This window comes from Mastigoproctus giganteus, chromosome 14 (assembly GCF_048544385.1).
Source record: "Mastigoproctus giganteus isolate SK-2022 chromosome 14, ASM4854438v1, whole genome shotgun sequence".
In the NCBI taxonomy this organism is placed as follows: domain Eukaryota; kingdom Metazoa; phylum Arthropoda; class Arachnida; order Uropygi; family Thelyphonidae; genus Mastigoproctus; species Mastigoproctus giganteus.
In genome coordinates this window covers 86468653-86486801 of record NC_143588.1, presented here as the reverse complement: position 1 = coordinate 86486801, position 18149 = coordinate 86468653, and the positions used below count along the sequence as shown (strand labels likewise).

General features: G+C 38.1%; 1 protein-coding gene across 1 annotated transcript in view; it reads right to left on the bottom strand.

The window, feature by feature from the left end:
* LOC150075318 (structural maintenance of chromosomes flexible hinge domain-containing protein 1-like) overlaps positions 1-18149 on the bottom strand; it is a 736477-nt gene that overhangs the window by 151460 nt on the left and 566868 nt on the right. Inside the window, exon 40 of the mRNA XM_090388445.1 lies at positions 7082-7214. Within this exon, the coding sequence (XP_090244571.1) occupies positions 7082-7214 (133 nt within the window). The remainder of the gene's footprint in view (positions 1-7081; positions 7215-18149) is intronic.

Below are 18149 nucleotides of genomic sequence, written 5' to 3'. Positions count from 1 at the left end.
TGCAATTGCAAAGAAATGCGAAAATTTGATGACCAACAAGGACTTCTGCAACTTTTTTTAATGTGAATGGTGAACAGCAAGCAAGAGAATCTACTCGTACATGTAATTTGGAGTTTGTTATCTCCCAATCGTGAACCGATTCAAATATTCTTGACTGGCCCAGCTGGTTGCAGAAAAATGTTTATGATTTGTCTCTTGATGGAAATATACAACCACTTCAGTAATACAGATGGCACTGTAATGCCTACATTACATGTGCTTCAACTGGTAAGGCTGAAGCGCATCTAATGATCTTGGATGTGCTCAGAGCTGGTTTATGCCAGCTCTTAGCACATCCAAGATTACTTCCCTCAAGATATCCATTTCTCTAGTCACCAAAAGGTTTCTGCCACAGGTGGCAATGGTTAGTCCAAAGCCACCTAAGTTGTATGCCCTGAATCGTAAACGTTTTTCTGCAACCAGCTGGTTTATGCCAGCTCTGAGCATATCCAAGATCACCTCCCATGCATTATCTCCTCTCCTGATTCCATTTTTCTTTGTTATGAAACAGAAATGATGTCATTTCCATGTCACAAAATCATGACAAATTTATTTTACTACTGTCCGAAATTTAGTAGGTGCCGCCAAAGATGTTTACACACCAATAAATATAAAGTGTATAAATAATAAAATAAAAACAATAAATTAAAAAACAAAAGAAAAACATTAAATTAAGACCTGTATGAGAGGAAGATGGGTTGATAGGAGCAGAGGAAAGTTTAGCTGGGATAAGATAAGGGTGGAGACAGAGAGGGCAATCTCTGGAAGGAGATATAAGATTAGGATTAGCCATGTGTTGTTTTACATCTTTGTTATGAAATAATGTGACAGTTTCTACTGTAGTGTTCTCTTGTTGTATGTTACCATATACTTCCCCTGGTATGATTTTATTTGTTTTGAGTCTGTACACTAATCCCTGTGGGTCTTCATTCCTTGTAGTACTGACAAATGTCCTCCAGTTTTATCGTATTTCAGCTTTGATGAGTTTGTTATTTTTTTCTTAGTTTCAGAATAGATATATTTTAATGGTTCAAGTTTTTTGGGGGGGAGGTATCACCATCTTCTCTGGAAGTTTCTTCTGGCCCTTTTTACTTCATTCTTTAGTGTGGCTATTTGTGGGATCCACCATGGGATAGTAGGAGGCCCTATGCATTGTCTCCTGCAGTCTGCTTTACAATCCACTGCTTTTTCCAGTAATTGGACAATTTTCTTGTCTGAATGTTTCATAAAATATTCCATTTAACTATCTCAGTTGTGAATTTAATTTATTGTGGGGAGTGGTATTGTCAACCAAGGCTATTGCCTGGTGAACCATTCCACACAAACCTCCTGGCTTTGAATTAGTTGGTGCAGTGAGGGAGTTACTGCTGGGTCAACATTTGACTCGCTGTTGTTGGCTGAATGTTGTGAGATTGTTCAATTCATTTAATATGATGACTCTTTGTGATTATAAAATTTACTTTGGTATCATTATCATCCGTCCATTAGTTTTTGTCATAGTTATTGCTTTGAATTTGAATCATTCACAAGAATTACATCATGAGATTCAAGGAATTTTAATGCTTGTTCTAAGTAGTGTGTAACTGTGGATTCATATTGATAAACCGTGTACAGGAAAATTAGGAATAATCACCCAAAGGGCATGTTGACGTTTATACATGTTGCTGCAGTGTTGCAAAGTGAATTAATCTTAGTGATTACATAACCTTTGTTAGGGTTTCCTGGTCCACTGTTTATATTATTCTGCAGTTGCTGAGTATCCTGTTATTTTGCCTTTATAGCAGTATGATTCTTGTAACACTAGAATGTTAATGTTTTTGTTTATGACTGTCTATCTCAGTTGGGCTGTGGCAAGCCTTGGAGCACTGCACATTAATTTGAAGTATGTTCATGAACATAATTATTTTGGAGTTTTCTATTCACATTTGATTCTCACATTCCTTCTCTCAAAGGCCAATAGATATTTGAGGCATTTTGGATCTCTAATGGAGTGGTTGTCATTTTTTTAAAAATTTTATTTTATTTATTATTATTATTTTTTTATTTGTAGGCAACACATTTAGAGGGTTTATTTTTGCTTCTGCATTTCTCAAACTTGTGACCTGACCCGACACAATGGACACAGGTGGGGTGTGTTTCTGTACTGTGTGCTCATAGCATCTTGTCACCAGGAAAAAATCTCTACGTTTATACAAGGACCACCTCAAGTAAATCCTATTATATTTAAAGAGAGCTTTCCTCCACTTGTGGAGAAACTCAGTGTTTTCAAGTTTTCCTGCAACTATGTTGAAATTGCTCCCTACATCCAGCTCACAAGTAACAGTGCCAAAATAGCTTACCAGGTTGTGTATCCTTAAGAATGCCAAATCTATCTAAATATTTCAGGCTTGCACTTTTAATCACTGCTTCTAAGATTTTCTCTACCATGAAGTCTGACTAACCAATCTGTAGTTACCAACTTTGCTCTTAGAACCACCTGTATAGTATAGACAATATGTTAGCACTTCTCCAATTCAAAGCAATCTCTCCCAAATCCAAAGATGCCCTCATAATTAACTTCTATGGTTCAATGCATTCTATAACTGCCTCCCTCAAAATTACTCTGGGTATACGAGGTGTCTAAAAAGTAATGAGACTGGTGCTATAAATTTTTTTATTAACTGCCGAACTACAAATCAACATTATCCCATTAAAAATAGTTCCCTTGGGAAGCCATAGCCGGATGCTCCCATTCACGGTAGCAGTGCTAGAAGTTTTCAATTGAAAGTGCCTTCAGCTGGTCTGTCACGATCATTTGGATTTGCCCACAGTTCCAAAATGATGACCTTTGAGGTGGAATTTGAGCTTGGGGAAAAGGAAGAAGTCACACGGACTCAGGTATTTTGGAACCAGCTTTGCACAAATTTTCCGCATGCCCAATTCCTTGGTCAAAATGCCGTGAATGGTTTGGCGATTCAAATTCAACTCACTACTGATCATTCTGACTGTCAAACGTCGATCAGACCTCACGAGAGCCCTCACTGGTCATATTTCGTCCGTTTTTGACATGCAAGGTCTTCCACACTCTCATGGCCATCCAAAAATGCTTTATGCCACCTAAAAACCTGTGCCCTCAATAGAGCATGCTCTCCATAAGCCCGTTTTAATTTTTCGCAAGTTTCTGTTGTGTTTTCGTTGTTTGACGCAAATTTGATCGCACAATGCTGCTCGAGATTTCATTTTTCAATTTTTGTAATGTGTCACTACCATACACACTTACACAACTTGCTGTCAAGTCAGACGTGTTAATGCTATTGAGCTGAAACTTGCACTGAACATCAAGTAAGAATTTACGTCTTGGTTGGTGTCAGAGGTGTGGCTACAGTGTTGTCAGTTTTCGAGCCACACGTTCAGTCTCATTACTTTTTAGACACACCTCGTATGCCATCAACTTTGGGGGCTTTACTTGTTTTTACTGAGGAATAGGGTTTTCTTCAGTAAAGATTGATGAGTAGTTATTGAATTCATCAGCAACATCAACTGCATTATTTAAGACTTTCTCACACTGCATACACAAGGGTCCTATGTGATTTATTTTATTCTTTATATTCACATACACAAAAAATTCCTTGTCCTCATATTCTTTGCTCGCTGTGGTGCTATTACTGAACTGATGAAAGTAGAGCTATTTGAGTACAGCAGCAAAATTATGATTAGAGAAAATACATTATTTTATGGGTAAATCCTATTATGCTCAGATATTTTGTTGAAAATTTGCATTCATATACTGAGAAAGGGAAGAGAAAAGATATCCCCAGCACCTGTTTTCCTCTGTATATGATTGGGCATGGTAGGTATCCATGCCCAATCTATATTGTTTTACTAAGAACCATCAGTCCCAACATTTGGCCCGAAGAAAGGTTCCACAGAGGACCTGAAACGTAGCCTATGGAGTTTTACTGAACTGAGAGTACTAGATAAAAGACTTTGCACTTTCTAGTATGTTTCAATAAAACTAAAAAGTATGTTTCTAGTATGTTTAAAAAAAAAAAAGTGTTGTTGCTAAAACATGCACTGTCCTTTAATTTAAAATACTTAAAAATGAAATTTCAATCCACACAGAGGTGTCTAGTTTGCAGACTTCACAATTTATGAAACAGGAGCATCTCCCATGAAGAAGGCCTCTTTGTGATTATCTTACTCTTTGTTGAAGCATTTTCAACAGGTGTCTCCATCCTGTGTTGAGATAATATTTATTTATTTTTTTCAAAAACTGAAGTTTCAAAGTTTCATTAGCCTAGCTTCTTTGAATATTTTACCCACGGTTTCCACATCTGTACACAATAACCAAGGTGTGGCCTAACTGCTGCATTTTATTATATGTGATTCTCATATAACTGTATTATTACCCATAATTCTTTTCCATCTCTGACCACCTTAAGTTTGTTACTTCCTAGGCAATAAATTAATCTAGGATTACAGTTACTCAACTGCAGGAGCTTACACATATTATTTCCCAGAATCTGAATAATTAACATTAAAACAAAGTTCTGTTTATAGTTGTCACAACCACATAAGTCAAAGGAGTTTACAACTAGTCATTTCAATAAGAATATAATCATTACTGTATTTAGCAGTCACATTAGCTTGAACCATAGTCAACTCAAATGGTTGTGTCACTGCACTCCCATGTTTGATCACTCAGCTAGATATTTTTAAGTAGAGTAATATGGTAATTGTTGTTGACTATGTTGCTTAGCTTCTATTATTGTCAAACTTGTTATCATTAACAGCGGAAAATGATGCAAGAAAGCAAGCTTATATAGTATCAGAGAAAAAAAAAACCATCGTAAAAACCCTTCATCAGTTTCAAAGGTTCAGCATGAAACCTATAGGACTCTACTTATGACATTTCCCCACACACAGTGCAATTGCCAATTGCAACCAATCCAACCGTTACAATTTAATCATTCTTTTATGTATTGTAATAACTTATTTCTAATATTACATTGTTTCAATTTGCATGTGGGTAGTTCAAGGTTAATCCAGACTTTTTTTTTTTTTTTACAAGAAACATAAACCCACCATGACTATACCATCGCATTCTCCTTGTACAATAACACATTTATTCCATAACAGAGCATGGATAACAGCAATGTGGAAAGATGCTGATCATGTAGCCACTTCAGGATACATGCTTTTTTTTACTGGTCCAAGCAATAGAAAATCACTTGGACTGAAATTAAGTTTTTATGGAGGATGATTAATCATTTCCCAGCCTGAGGTTGTTAGTGTTGTAGTCAGAGCAGGTCCCCATGCAGTAAGAGACCTGCTTTGACAGGTTACTGTAATATTGTATATTAATTATGTGTTGAAACTTGTGGCAGAAAGTCAACAATTACTCCCTGATAGGCTATGGTAGTCTTTGTGCTGTCACTCCATGCTGGAACACTTTGACTCAATATTTGTTGTAGGAATGTATGACCCTCCAATTCACACCAGGGGTTTGGTTTGGTTTTTTTTAGGAGCATTAGCAACTAAAGCCATATTGCTCGGGGATATGTGGTGGTCATTCCCTGACCTTTCCGCATCCTCCGTATTTGGTAGTCATGGGTTTGAACCCCGGTCTAATCAAGAAGCATGTGCTACGCACTGCTGCTCCTGCCCGCCTGGCTACGGAGGCACCCACACCAGGGGAAATCGTTCAGTGGTTACAGAACATTTTTCCTGGTGCAGTGCAATACAATACACATTCTGGTCAAATGTGAACATATTTGGCATCTATCATGCACACACACAGCTTTTTGAATCTGCTCATGAATTTTTCCACACTTTCGATGCTTATACACAATTTTTATGCAACCTCACACATTATAATGTAACTAAATTTCCGAAATCGGTTCCCACCAGTTATTTTCAGCCAATCATTCATGGTTTCCACCAACCATGAATGATTGGCTGAACACAACTATGCTGGTGATCAATTCTTGATCTTCTGAAACTTGCTGTAATAGTCATATTACAAATGTATGTGATAAGGCCTCTTCACCAGAAATTCAATAATACAGCACTATTCTCTGGGCCCAACTCCCACTTGGGGTGTGTCTACTCTGCAGATGCTGGGAGCACATTCAAATAGCAAAAAGTGAGAGTAGTGTTACTATGTCCAACCATGAAAATTGGCATTAGCCTCTTTAAAAATGAAAAGCCTAATTCAATCTAGAATCGCCTATGTACAATATAATCTGCAGCCTTTATCAACCCACTGCAGGATGGAAGCCTCCTCAACAATTCATGCTAAGGGAAATGGACCATAATCTGCCACGCTGGTCCACTGCGGGTTGGCAGATCGACTGTATTTAACAGTCAGGGGCTTGAACCCCGGTTTACTCAAAGAGCGTGTGCTACTGCACACCCGCTCCTGACCACTCGGCTACAGAGGCCGGTTTATTAGATGTATTAGATGTATGTATTACATCTAATACATCTAATATACACCCATATATTAGATGTATTCATGTAAGTCTCATTAAGCTCTCAATATATAACTGGAGAATTATTATTTGTATTTGATATTTTTGTGGTCATAGCAATTTATCACACTGGTAAGACATCGTTACCCTTTAATGAAATCATGAGTGATTCTTTTATAATTTCATTCCTCCAGAATTCTGTACTACATAATTTTCCTGTCACAAAAGTAAAACTTACAGATATGGCATTGAACATTATTTGAAATGAATACTTTTTAAAACATTTTCATAAGAAACATCCAAAAACAGTTTAAGGTTTAAGATTACATTACAAGGGTACCAACCTTTGAAAGCTGTAATACTGACCATTGCTTGGTTGTACAAATAAGAGAAATGATGATGACAGACAGATGTCATCATCATTTTACTTTAGTTTTTGTTTGCACTAAATCTGAAGCAGCTGTTTCACAATTACTTTGATAAATTGATAATTGTAGAATGCAATATGGGCACAGTTTAGATTACATATATACATAAAATATTATATATACAAAAATTTTTGTGCTTATGCTACTGAAAACTCTGCTTACCGTTATAGAAAAAGAAATTTATATCATATGGGGATATAGTTACATCTCTTGGCAAATCAGGTAGGTTTGGAGTACATCTTAAAACATACTCAGCACCATCACTACCAGGAGTATTTTCTTGAATCACTATATTCTAAAGGAAAAACAAGAAAAACAACATTGATATAAACTGCTACTACATATTTTCCATTCCAAATCTTGGAAATGAAACTGTTTTAACAGAAGCAACTATTTAATTTAAAACGTATTATCCAGTGGCTAAAATATAACCTATATTAGAATCTTTTCTCCAGAACAAGATTTCACTATTTTTCATGCACTAATGATAGCCCACACATGTTGCAATACGTATTTTAGGATGGATCAGGAGAATCCATCTCAGAATGGTGTGCAATGATGAGGTACTTTCTGGGAAACTTGTATGCCTCGGGACATGAGCAATAGCTCCACCAATGGTGTGAAACCCCCCCCCCCACATCACAACTGCATCTCCATGGGGTTGCACTGTCAGAGTGATGCTTGTATGAGTCACTGCCTTGTGGAAGTAACTGGATTAGGAGAGTGGACTGTGGAGTGCTGGATGCAATAGTCCACAGCTGGTGATTTTTACACAACTAATTGGGGTTTTTTTTTGGTCATTTACTGTTGCAACAAGAGGGCTGTGGATAGGTCCAACAAGAGGACTGTGCATAGACAAGCATTTTTTAAACCATGGGCAACAAAAGCCTCAAAAGGGCTAAAAATTTTGATTTTATTAGGAAATTAAGTGATTTTAGTTATTTCAAGTAAGAGAACGGATTAAGTTTGTGATTTAAATGAACCTTCTACATTTTCAATGGTTAAAGCTAAAATGGAAAAAATCAGATCAGTAACTACACACTGAAAAAAATTGACTTATGAACTGTTAACAGTCTGGGGCAGTGGCGAACTAAGGAAAAATCAGGCCCTAAGCAAGATTCTCATTTCGGGCCCCCACCTTTCAGAAATTGTAATGGAGGACACAGTTGAATGGATTAAAAAAGGTCTTCTATTACTAAATATAAAAATACATTTGAACTCTATTATTGAAGTTGTCAACTTAAATCAAATAGTTCATACCAATGTACAACAGAGGCATTGATTAAGTAACTAAATCTACCTAATCAATGTGCAACTAGTGCTATCTGGTGAATCATCATGTATACCATGCCTGGCGTGGTATACAGAGATGATTCACTAGATAGTGCAGAGTGCAAAGATGCTTTGATTGATTAGCATTAGCATTAGCATTAGCAGGGGCATATGATGCAAGAAAGCAAGCTTATTCAGCATCAGCCAAAAAAAAAAAAAAAAAAACCCACTCCCATTTCACCCCTCCGTTCGTTCGAAATACCTGTCCAGTTGAGCTTTAAATTTGTTTAGGCTATCAACTTCAACAACAAGTGATGGAAGTCGGTTCCACCAACCAACCACCCGCTGGCCAAAGGCAAATTTCCGCACATCTATCCGACATCCGTCCTTCCTCAATTTGAATTTATGCCCTCTGAGGTGATTATTCTGAGAAAGATGAAGAATCCCATTGGCATTGAGCATGCTCAAACCATTCAAAGCCTTATACACCTCTATCAGATCACCTCGCCGGTGCCTAGTCTCCAGACTCTGTAATTTGCAAAACTTAAGCCTTTCTTCGTAAGAGCAACCCTTTGTTCCATTTACTAATCTTGTTGCCCTTCTCTGTACCCGTTCCAGCAGCTCTACATCCTTCTTGAAATGAGGCCTCCAGACCTGTATACAGTACTCAAGATGTGGCCTTACCATTGCCTTATACAAGGGAATAATCACCTCCTTATCCCTGCTAGAAAAATTCCTGTATATCATTGACAAGACACCATGAGCTACTCTTGCAGCTCGTCTGCACTGCTCAGAGAACTTCATATCTGCCTGCACAATTACCACCAGGTCCTTTTCATTCTCCACCACTGTCAGTGTAGTACCGCAGAGTTGATACGTTGCTCTGGGGTTACTGTTTCCCATATGCAGCACTTTACATTTGTCGATGTTAAACCTCATTTGCCACCTCTCAGCCCATCTGTTCAACCTTTCCAGATCCTGTTGCAGCAGCATAGCGTCAGTATTGTCCTTAACGACCCTGCCAACCTTTGTATCATCTGCAAACTTGGACATTAAACTTGATATCCCATCATCAATATCATTCATAAACACCGAAAACAACAACGGACCCAACACTGAACCTTGAGGAACTCCACTAATAACATTAGTCCACATTGAGCAGTGTCCATTGATTACCACTCTCTGTCTTCTGCCACTCAACCATCCCCTTATCCATAGCAGCAATTTGCCTCCAATGCCACACTGCTCCAATTTGTGCAGCAGTCTTCCATGTGCAACAGTATCAAAAGCCTTTCTAAGATCCAAATATATAATATCAAAGTTATTCCCTGCATCCAGTTCTTTTGTGACTACATCAGAGTATCCAATCAAATTGGTCAGGCAAGACCTGCCCTTAACAAAACCATGCTGCGTCTGAGCTATAACTGAATTCTTGTCTAGATGATCCTGCAGTGCTTCTTTAACCAGTGCCTCCATTAATTTACCTGGAACAGAAGTTAAACTAACAGGTCTATAATTACTTGTGTCAGCCTTTGAAGCTCCTTTGTGAATTGGGGTCACATTTGCACATCTCCAGTCCATAGGTACCTCCCCTGAGTCCAAGTAAGCTCTCATAATTATGGCTAAGGGTTTGCTTACTTCCTTTGCTGCCTCCTTTAATATAACTGGATAGATCCCATCCACCCCAGGTGCCTTTTTTATGTTTGTCCTCAACAATCTCTCCTCCACTTTCCTCTCAGTTATTACAAAATCATCCAGCTCACTGCCAATGTTTACTTTACCTACATCATTCTCGTTCCTGAATAACTCCTCATGCGTGAATGTAGATGCAAAATACTCGTTTAGATTGTTAGCCACCTGAGCAGGATCCTCAACTGTTGAACCATCAATATCCAGTGGACCAATCTGATTCATCCCTTTCCTTTTCGAGTTCAAGTATGTAAAGAACTCTTTTCTGTTTTTCTTTGCATCCTTTGCCAAGGATTTTTCATAGTCTGCCTTTGCCTGCCTAATCTCCTTTGTGACTTGGTTACAGACCAACTTATATCTATCATAGGCTTCCATGTCACCCATTAATTTGTATGTATCCCATGCATTTTTCTTCTCTGCCACATGTCTCATTAGTTCATCTGACAACCATTTAGGCCTAAACCTTGAACAATATTTCTTAGTTGGTATGTAAAGCCTGGTAGCCTCCAAGATTAGTTCCTTGAATGCTTCCCATTTTGAGTTTGCTGTTGGTAACATCATCAGTTGGTCCCACTGTATAGAATTTAAATACTGTCTCAGACCATCATAGTCGCCTTTACGAAAACAAAAACCCTTCCCTTTACCTCTGATGGTAGTTACCTCCTTGAGTAAATCCCACTTCAACACACTGTGATCACTGCCACCTAGTGGTTCATTTATCTGCAGGTTCTTAATGCATGAAGAATCACTACTGATAATCAGATCAAGAGTATTGCTCCCTCTTGTTGCCTCACGAACATGCTGATGTAGAAAACAATCATCCAATAAATCCACAAAAGCCTTGCTAGTGTGCGAGTGACCAACCCACAAATTCCAGTCAATATCTGGGAAATTAAAGTCCCCCATTATAAGACTCTCTGATTTACTGGCCCACTCTATTTCCCTGTACAATATCTTATTATACTCATCAGAGTCATTAGGCCTATAGCACACTCCTACTCTCAATTTTGATTTCCCTATGCTTATGTCACACCAAACTGACTCGACGCTGCCCTGTCCATCGATGTCGACTGGCTTCACTTCCTTGGACTTTATGTGTTTCTTAATTAATAGCATAACCCCTCCTTCCCTCCTGTCCTGTCTATCCTTTCTATACACATTGTATTCCCCAAATTCCAGTTCCGCATTACTTATATCTGTGTGACACCACGTCTCTGATATCCCAACAATATCTGCCTTTGATGTTTTGAGCAATACCTCAAATTCATCAAATTTATTTACCAAACTCCTAGCATTGGTGTACACGCAGGTATACATGCACCTGTTTCTATTCTTAGCTACCCTAACACAACCCATGTGTTTACTTGTACCGCAATGACTACCAGCAGTCTCTGAAATATCCTGCATCTTGTTTTTCAGACTTCTGCTCATTTCAATAGAAGCAGTGCAAGAATCACTTCCACCTCTGCCACTGGCTACTGTTAATCTATTAGTCCTTGTATCCCCCCCAACTAGCAGTTTTCCGACCCACCTAACACTGCCTCGACAGCATCAGCAAAAATTCTTGCACCCTTTCTATTTAAGTGTATCCCATCCCTGTAGAAGCAATCTCTCCTGTTAACAAGTACAGTCCAGGCTGAAAAAAATTCTACCCCTTGAGCCTTGCACAATCCCTCCAGGGCTGAATTGATCGACAAGGCTCTCATCATATACTCCCTCCTATCGTGTCTGGGCAGAATTGCAGACACTTTCAAGTTCAACCCTAATTCACGGCTTTTTTTCAACAGTGACCTGTACTTGCTAAGTAATTCCGCCGGTCTCCTACTCTTAATATCATTAGTGCCAACGTGTACAACTATATCACCTTTTGTGCCCTTAAAAGATGATATCCGCTCTACAATGTCATCAACCTTTGCCCCTGGCAGACATACCCTGGTCCTGTTCCACCTATCCTTTTTACAAAGAATGTTCCCCGTTTCCCTGACAATAGAGTCACCAACAACTACTAGTTCCTGTGGGACCAGCGCATTCTGCCTAGGGGGCTGCTTCTGTGTTGCCTGATGACCAAGTGCAAGCTCTGGCGTTGATGTGGGCAGCTGAGAGCTTGATGGGCCCCTCAATTTATTTCCTTCGAGGGCATCCACCCTGTCCTTCAAGCTCTCATAAAGGCCCATAACAACGCTGAGTTGTCGCCTGATTTCCTTGCATTCCTTACATCGTGCACACACAAAGACATCCCCCTTGGCAGTATCATGTCCCGTACCCGACTGCTCCGCAAACATCAAGCAAACAGTGCATTTTAATAGACTGTGATTCAGAGGGCAACTGCCCCCCTCAGTTCTCCCCTGAACCACAGCACTCCCATTAGCTTGAGCCTTTTGCTTTGCTGCTCTGGTCAGAGTCATGATTCCGATTTAATTCAATAAAATTCAAAACAAAAATTAAATCCTTAAGTTATATCCCAAAACAGTTATGTTATATATATTTTTTTTTCGGTATCTAGTGTTTTCTACGAGTTCCCTTTATACAACTTCCGTATCACGTGTACCACTATAGTTATGTATTAATTATTTGTTAGATTAAGTCGTTATATATATATATATATATATAGAGTTAAAAGTACAATTTAATTGACAATAAAGTTTATCAAGATTAATAGATTTACTGATTAATTGACAATATTATATTATGCACTATACGACACTAAGCTTATGCTATCGTGTAAAAATGGCGGGAATTCACGAACGGTATTTCTACGGACTCGTAAGTATTGATTAGCTTCCAAATCTCGCTATCTCAATTTAGAATAAACTAAGGATCCTGACTAGGTCTATAATCTACTTATAGAAGATAATTTGATATAACAGTTGGTTAATAAATCGACTAAATTTGGTTAAAAAAAAAAATTTGGTTTGTGACACGTGGATTTGATACCGTTACCGATACTAAGTAATATCTACAAAATCTCTGTCTAAGTTAAACTTTAAACTAAGTATCGTAACTAGGAATATAAAGCTACTCTAGAAAATAAGTTAATATGACAATTTAAACTAATAAAGCAGAAAATAAATCAGGAAAAACTTCTCTGTTTGAAGAGCTTTAAGGAGCAATGTCCGCACAGGCTAACCTCGCACCCAGATAGACATGAAACAAGCAGAACATTATAAATTTATTTAAAATAAAATAATGACAAATTGTATAATAAAACCATTTTACAGGCCCCAAAAACTTACGGGCCCTAGGGAGTTGCCTAGTCTGCCTAGGCCAAAGTCTGCCCCTGGTCTGGGGAATTACATATATATATACAGGAAGTATTGTATATACAGTCGATTCCGGTTATTTGGGACACATTGGGACTAGTGCATTTTGGCTCGATTAAGTGGCTGCTCCAATTATCCGAATTTTCATGTAAATAGTTAAAAATACAATGGACCCCCCACTTTACAATTGGTTCATTGTACAATCAAAACACGTTAAGATGGACTTACCACAGTAAGTACTGTTTTTCACTATACGATGTGTAGTAAGCTCCAGTCATTGTGATCACGTTTGTGAATTGAATTTTAAATCTATTAAACAGCAATTCTAATGAGCGAAAATAGGAGGAATATTATCCACAGGCTATAAAAGTAAAGATATATTAAGCACATTTTTACCCTTTATTACCTTACCAATTAAAAAATTAAATGATACCTGAAAATTGGAAGAATAATTGGAATAATTCATACGTACTGTAATATGTACATAATAACTAGTTGACATTTCTGTTCACTGACATTTGTGGATGGAGATTAAAATTTAAAACAGTAAAAGATAAGCAATCAATAACAAAGAACATGGTATGCACAAATTGCAAGTAACACGATACGCGCAAGTGAGAATGGAGTAACAAGTTACAAAGCTTTAAAAATAGGAATGAAGAGAAGATTATGAAAATTAATGTTTTTAGATGATTAAAGATTTCATGGAAGTGTCAACACATTTCACCATATTAACCCACAGAATTCCAGCTGTCGGTATTATTGCAAATTCAATAAGATCGAGTTTACTAATCGTTTATGATAGATTGCACTAACAGAAAAGCCCAATAAACAGGTGAATGCTAACTGTTTTATGGTTGTGACCTCCAGAAATCCGAACAAGCCACATGGTATGGTCGGAGACAATCGTAGGATAATCTCTAGTGCAGTGGTCTCCTGCCCAGATTAAAAATTAAGCGAAGTATACCCTGGCTATTTTCTCGACTGGGTTCTGTTTTTTAAGATTTGCCACAAATAAACGGAATCCATTGTGTATAAATATATATATATATATATATATATGTATATATATATATATATGTATAATAATTGTGTGTACAAATAATTAGAATTGGATGATTATTAGATGATTAGAATAATCATCTAATAATGATTAAAATAATTAGATGATTAGAATTGGATCTTAAACCTCCCCTACAAAACCATCAAGACATAATGAAAAATGGCAGTGAATCAGTGAATCTTTTACTTCTCATATACTCAAAACATATTTTCATCTAGGAGCAAAAATATTCAGGACCTGATATCACTTACGATCCTTCTAGTATCATATGGGGATTCCTAATGTTGGAACCCTTATCAAGAGTGTTTGAGGAGTGAATAGTGGTTGATAAGTGAGATAGATCTCTGTTGTTAAAGGTAAGGGCACAGATTTTAATTTCAGGATCAGAGACTATGACAGTCTAAGATGCTACTGTCAACTGGGGAAAACAGTATGGATATGCAGTTACAGAACAACGAAAAGCTGAAGTAAAATTAAACTGTTCAAAAAAAAAAAAAAAAAAAAAGAGAGAACACTTTAAATGTTTAGAAGATCATTAATTTCTTCTTTCACTTATTGTTTTCATGGATTTCAAGACCCTTCCAGAACAAACTGCTGTTGCAGGAAAAGAGATATAAATTATTGAACATATTTTCATTTTTTGTATATGGATTTTGATGCTGTATTAAAATTTTGTAAAAGATATTACTGTTTTCTGTGAATCTGCAATTTTATTCACTGATGACTTACCTAGCCCTTTTCAAGAAGTTTTTCTCCGTACTAGGTTTGGTTTTTTAATTTCCAATTTCAACTATATATATATATATATTGCAATGTATTATTTTCCAGTGCAAGAAGTTTCCTGGGTAAAAAGCTTTCCCACATAAAAAGTATGTGATAAAGAATACGTAGTGTATTATTATAATGACGTTTTCCCACCCAATACATAAATAACATTTAAATGTTATTTATATATTAAATTAAAATACCATTTTTTAAATAACATTTTGATATAATGGAAGTGACATATTTCAACTGTTTTCATCTTCTTCTTCTTTAATGCTGCCGAATGGCGTTTGCGACTTCAATTTGATATTGTTCTCTGTCTAGCGCTGCGTGTAGAATTTGTGCTGTTGTCATGTGAAGCCAGGTGTTGATATTATCTAGCCATGCCATTTTCGGTTTGCCTGGGCGTTTCTTGCCTTCGATCTTTCCCCCCAGGATGAGTGGTAGTAGGTGATATTTTTGTTGGTTCCTAGCGATGTGACCTAGGTATTTGCATTTCCTGCTGATGATGGTTTTGAGCAGGTCCCGTTTCGTGTGCATGTCCTGCAGGACCTGTACGTTGGTTATCTTGGCTGTCCACGGGATTTTCAGCATTCTTCGGTAGAGCCACATTTCGAAGGCCTGGAGCTTTTTTGTAGTGGCTGATGTTAGAGTCCAGGTTTCTACACCGTAGAGCAGTATTGGCCAGATGTAGCATTTCAATGTGCGTAATTTGAGCGTAATCGGTGAGGAGGTTCCCCGGTAGGGAAAAGTGTTATTACCTATTCTTGGTAATGAAGAATACCATTAAGCACCCCTAGATGGCACCATTTCAAAGCTTGTTGGCCTCTCGTAGGTGGGCAGGTAGGTACCCTGGTGTTACAATAAATGACAACCTAGTTAAGAAGTATAACCAATCAACAATATGGGAGATGCCAGACAGTGCGAATGGTGAACTAATATGATGCTATGAAGCATTAGCATTAGTAGAGGCATATGATGCAAGAAAGCAAGCTTATTCAGCATCAGCCAAAAAAAAAAAAACAAAAAAACAAAAAAAAAACACACCACTCCCATTTCACCCCTCCGTTCGCTCGAAATACCTGTCCAGTTGAGCCTTAAATTTGTTTAGGCTATCAACTTCAACAACAAGTGATGGAAGTCGGTTCCACCAACCAACCACCCGCCGGCCAAAGGCAAATTTCCGCACATCTATCCGACATCCGTCCTTCCTCAATTTGAATTTATGCCCTATGAGCTGATTATTCTGAGCAAGATGAAGAATCCCATTGGCATTGAGCATGCACAAACCATTCAAAGCCTTATACACCTCTATCAGATCACCTCGCCGGTGCCTAGTCTCCAGACTCTGTAATTTGCAAAACTTAAGCCTTTCTTCGTAAGAGCACCCCCTTTGTTCCATTCACTAATCTTGTTGCCCTTCTCTGTACCCGTTCCAGCAGCTCTACATCCTTCTTGAAATGAGGCCTCCAGACCTGTATACAGTACTCAAGATGTGGCCTAACCATTGCCCTATACAAGGGAATAATCACCTCCTTATCCCTGCTAGAAAAATTCCCGTATATCATTGACAAGACACCGTGAGCTACTCTTGCAGCTCGTCTGTACTGCTCAGAGAACTTCATATCTGCCTGCACAATTACCCCCAGGTCCTTTTCATTCTCCACCACTGTCAGTGTAGTACCGCAGAGTTGATACGTTGCTCTGGGGTTACTGTTTCCCATATGTAGTACTTTACATTTGTCAATGTTAAACTTCATTTGCCACCTCTCAGCCCATCTGTTCAACCTTTCCAGATCCTGTTGCAGCAGCATAGCGTCAGTGGTGTCCTTAACAACCCTGCCAACCTTTGTATTATCTGCAAACTTGGACATTACACTTGATATCCCATCATCAATATCATTCATAAACACCGAAAACAACAACGGACCCAACACTGAACCCTGAGGAACTCCACTAATAACATTAGTCCACGTTGAGCAGTGTCCATTGATTACCACTCTCTGTCTTCTGCCACTCAACCATCCCCTTATCCATAGCAGCAATTTGCCTCCAATGCCACACTGCTCCAATTTGTGCAGCAGTCTTCCATGTGCAACAGTATCAAAAGCCTTTCTAAGATCCAAATATATAATATCAAAGTTATTCCCTGCATCTAGTTCTTTTGTGACTACATCATAGTATCCAATCAAATTGGTCAGGCAAGACCTGCCCTTAACAAAACCATGCTGCGTCTGAGCTATAACTGAATTCTTTTCTAGATGATCCTGCAGTGCTTCTTTAACCAGTGCCTCCATTAATTTACCTGGAACAGAAGTTAAACTAACAGGTCTATAATTACTTGTGTCAGCCTTTAATCCTCCTTTGTGAATTGAGGTTACATTTGCACATCTCCAGTCTATGGGTACCTCCCTGAGTCCAAAGAAGCTCTCATAATTATGGCTAGGGGTTTGCTTACTTCCTTTGCTGCCTCCTTTAATATAACTGGATAGATCCCATCCACCCCAAGTGCCTTTTTTATGTTTATCCTCAACAATCTCTCCTCCACATTCCTCTCAGTTATTACAAAATCATCCAGCTCACTGCCAATGTTTACTTTACCTACATCATTCTCCTTCCTGAATAACTCCTCATGCGTGAATGTAGATGCAAAATACTCGTTTAGATTGTTAGCCACCTGAGCAGGATCCTCAACTGTTGAACCATCAATATCCAGTGGACCAATCTGATTCATCCCTTTCCTTCTTGAGTTTAAATAGGTAAAGAACTCTTTTCTGTTTTTCTTTGCATCCTTTGCCAAGGATTTTTCGTAGTCTGCCTTTGCCTGCCTAATCTCCTTTGTGACTTGGTTATAGACCAACTTATATCTATCATAGGCTTCCAGGTCACCCATTAATTTGTATGTATCCCATGCATTTTTCTTCTCTGCCACCTGTCTCATTAGTTCATCTGACAACCATTTAGGCCTAAACCTTGAACAATATTTTTTAGTTGGTATGTAAAGCCTGGTAGCCTCCAAGATTAGTTCCTTGAATGCTTCCCATTTTGAGTTTGCTGTTGGTAACATCATCAGTTGGTCCCACTGTATAGAATTTAAATACTGTCTCAGACCATCATAGTCGCCTTTACGAAAACAAAAACCCTTCCCTTTACCTCTGATGGTAGTTACCTCCTTGAGTAA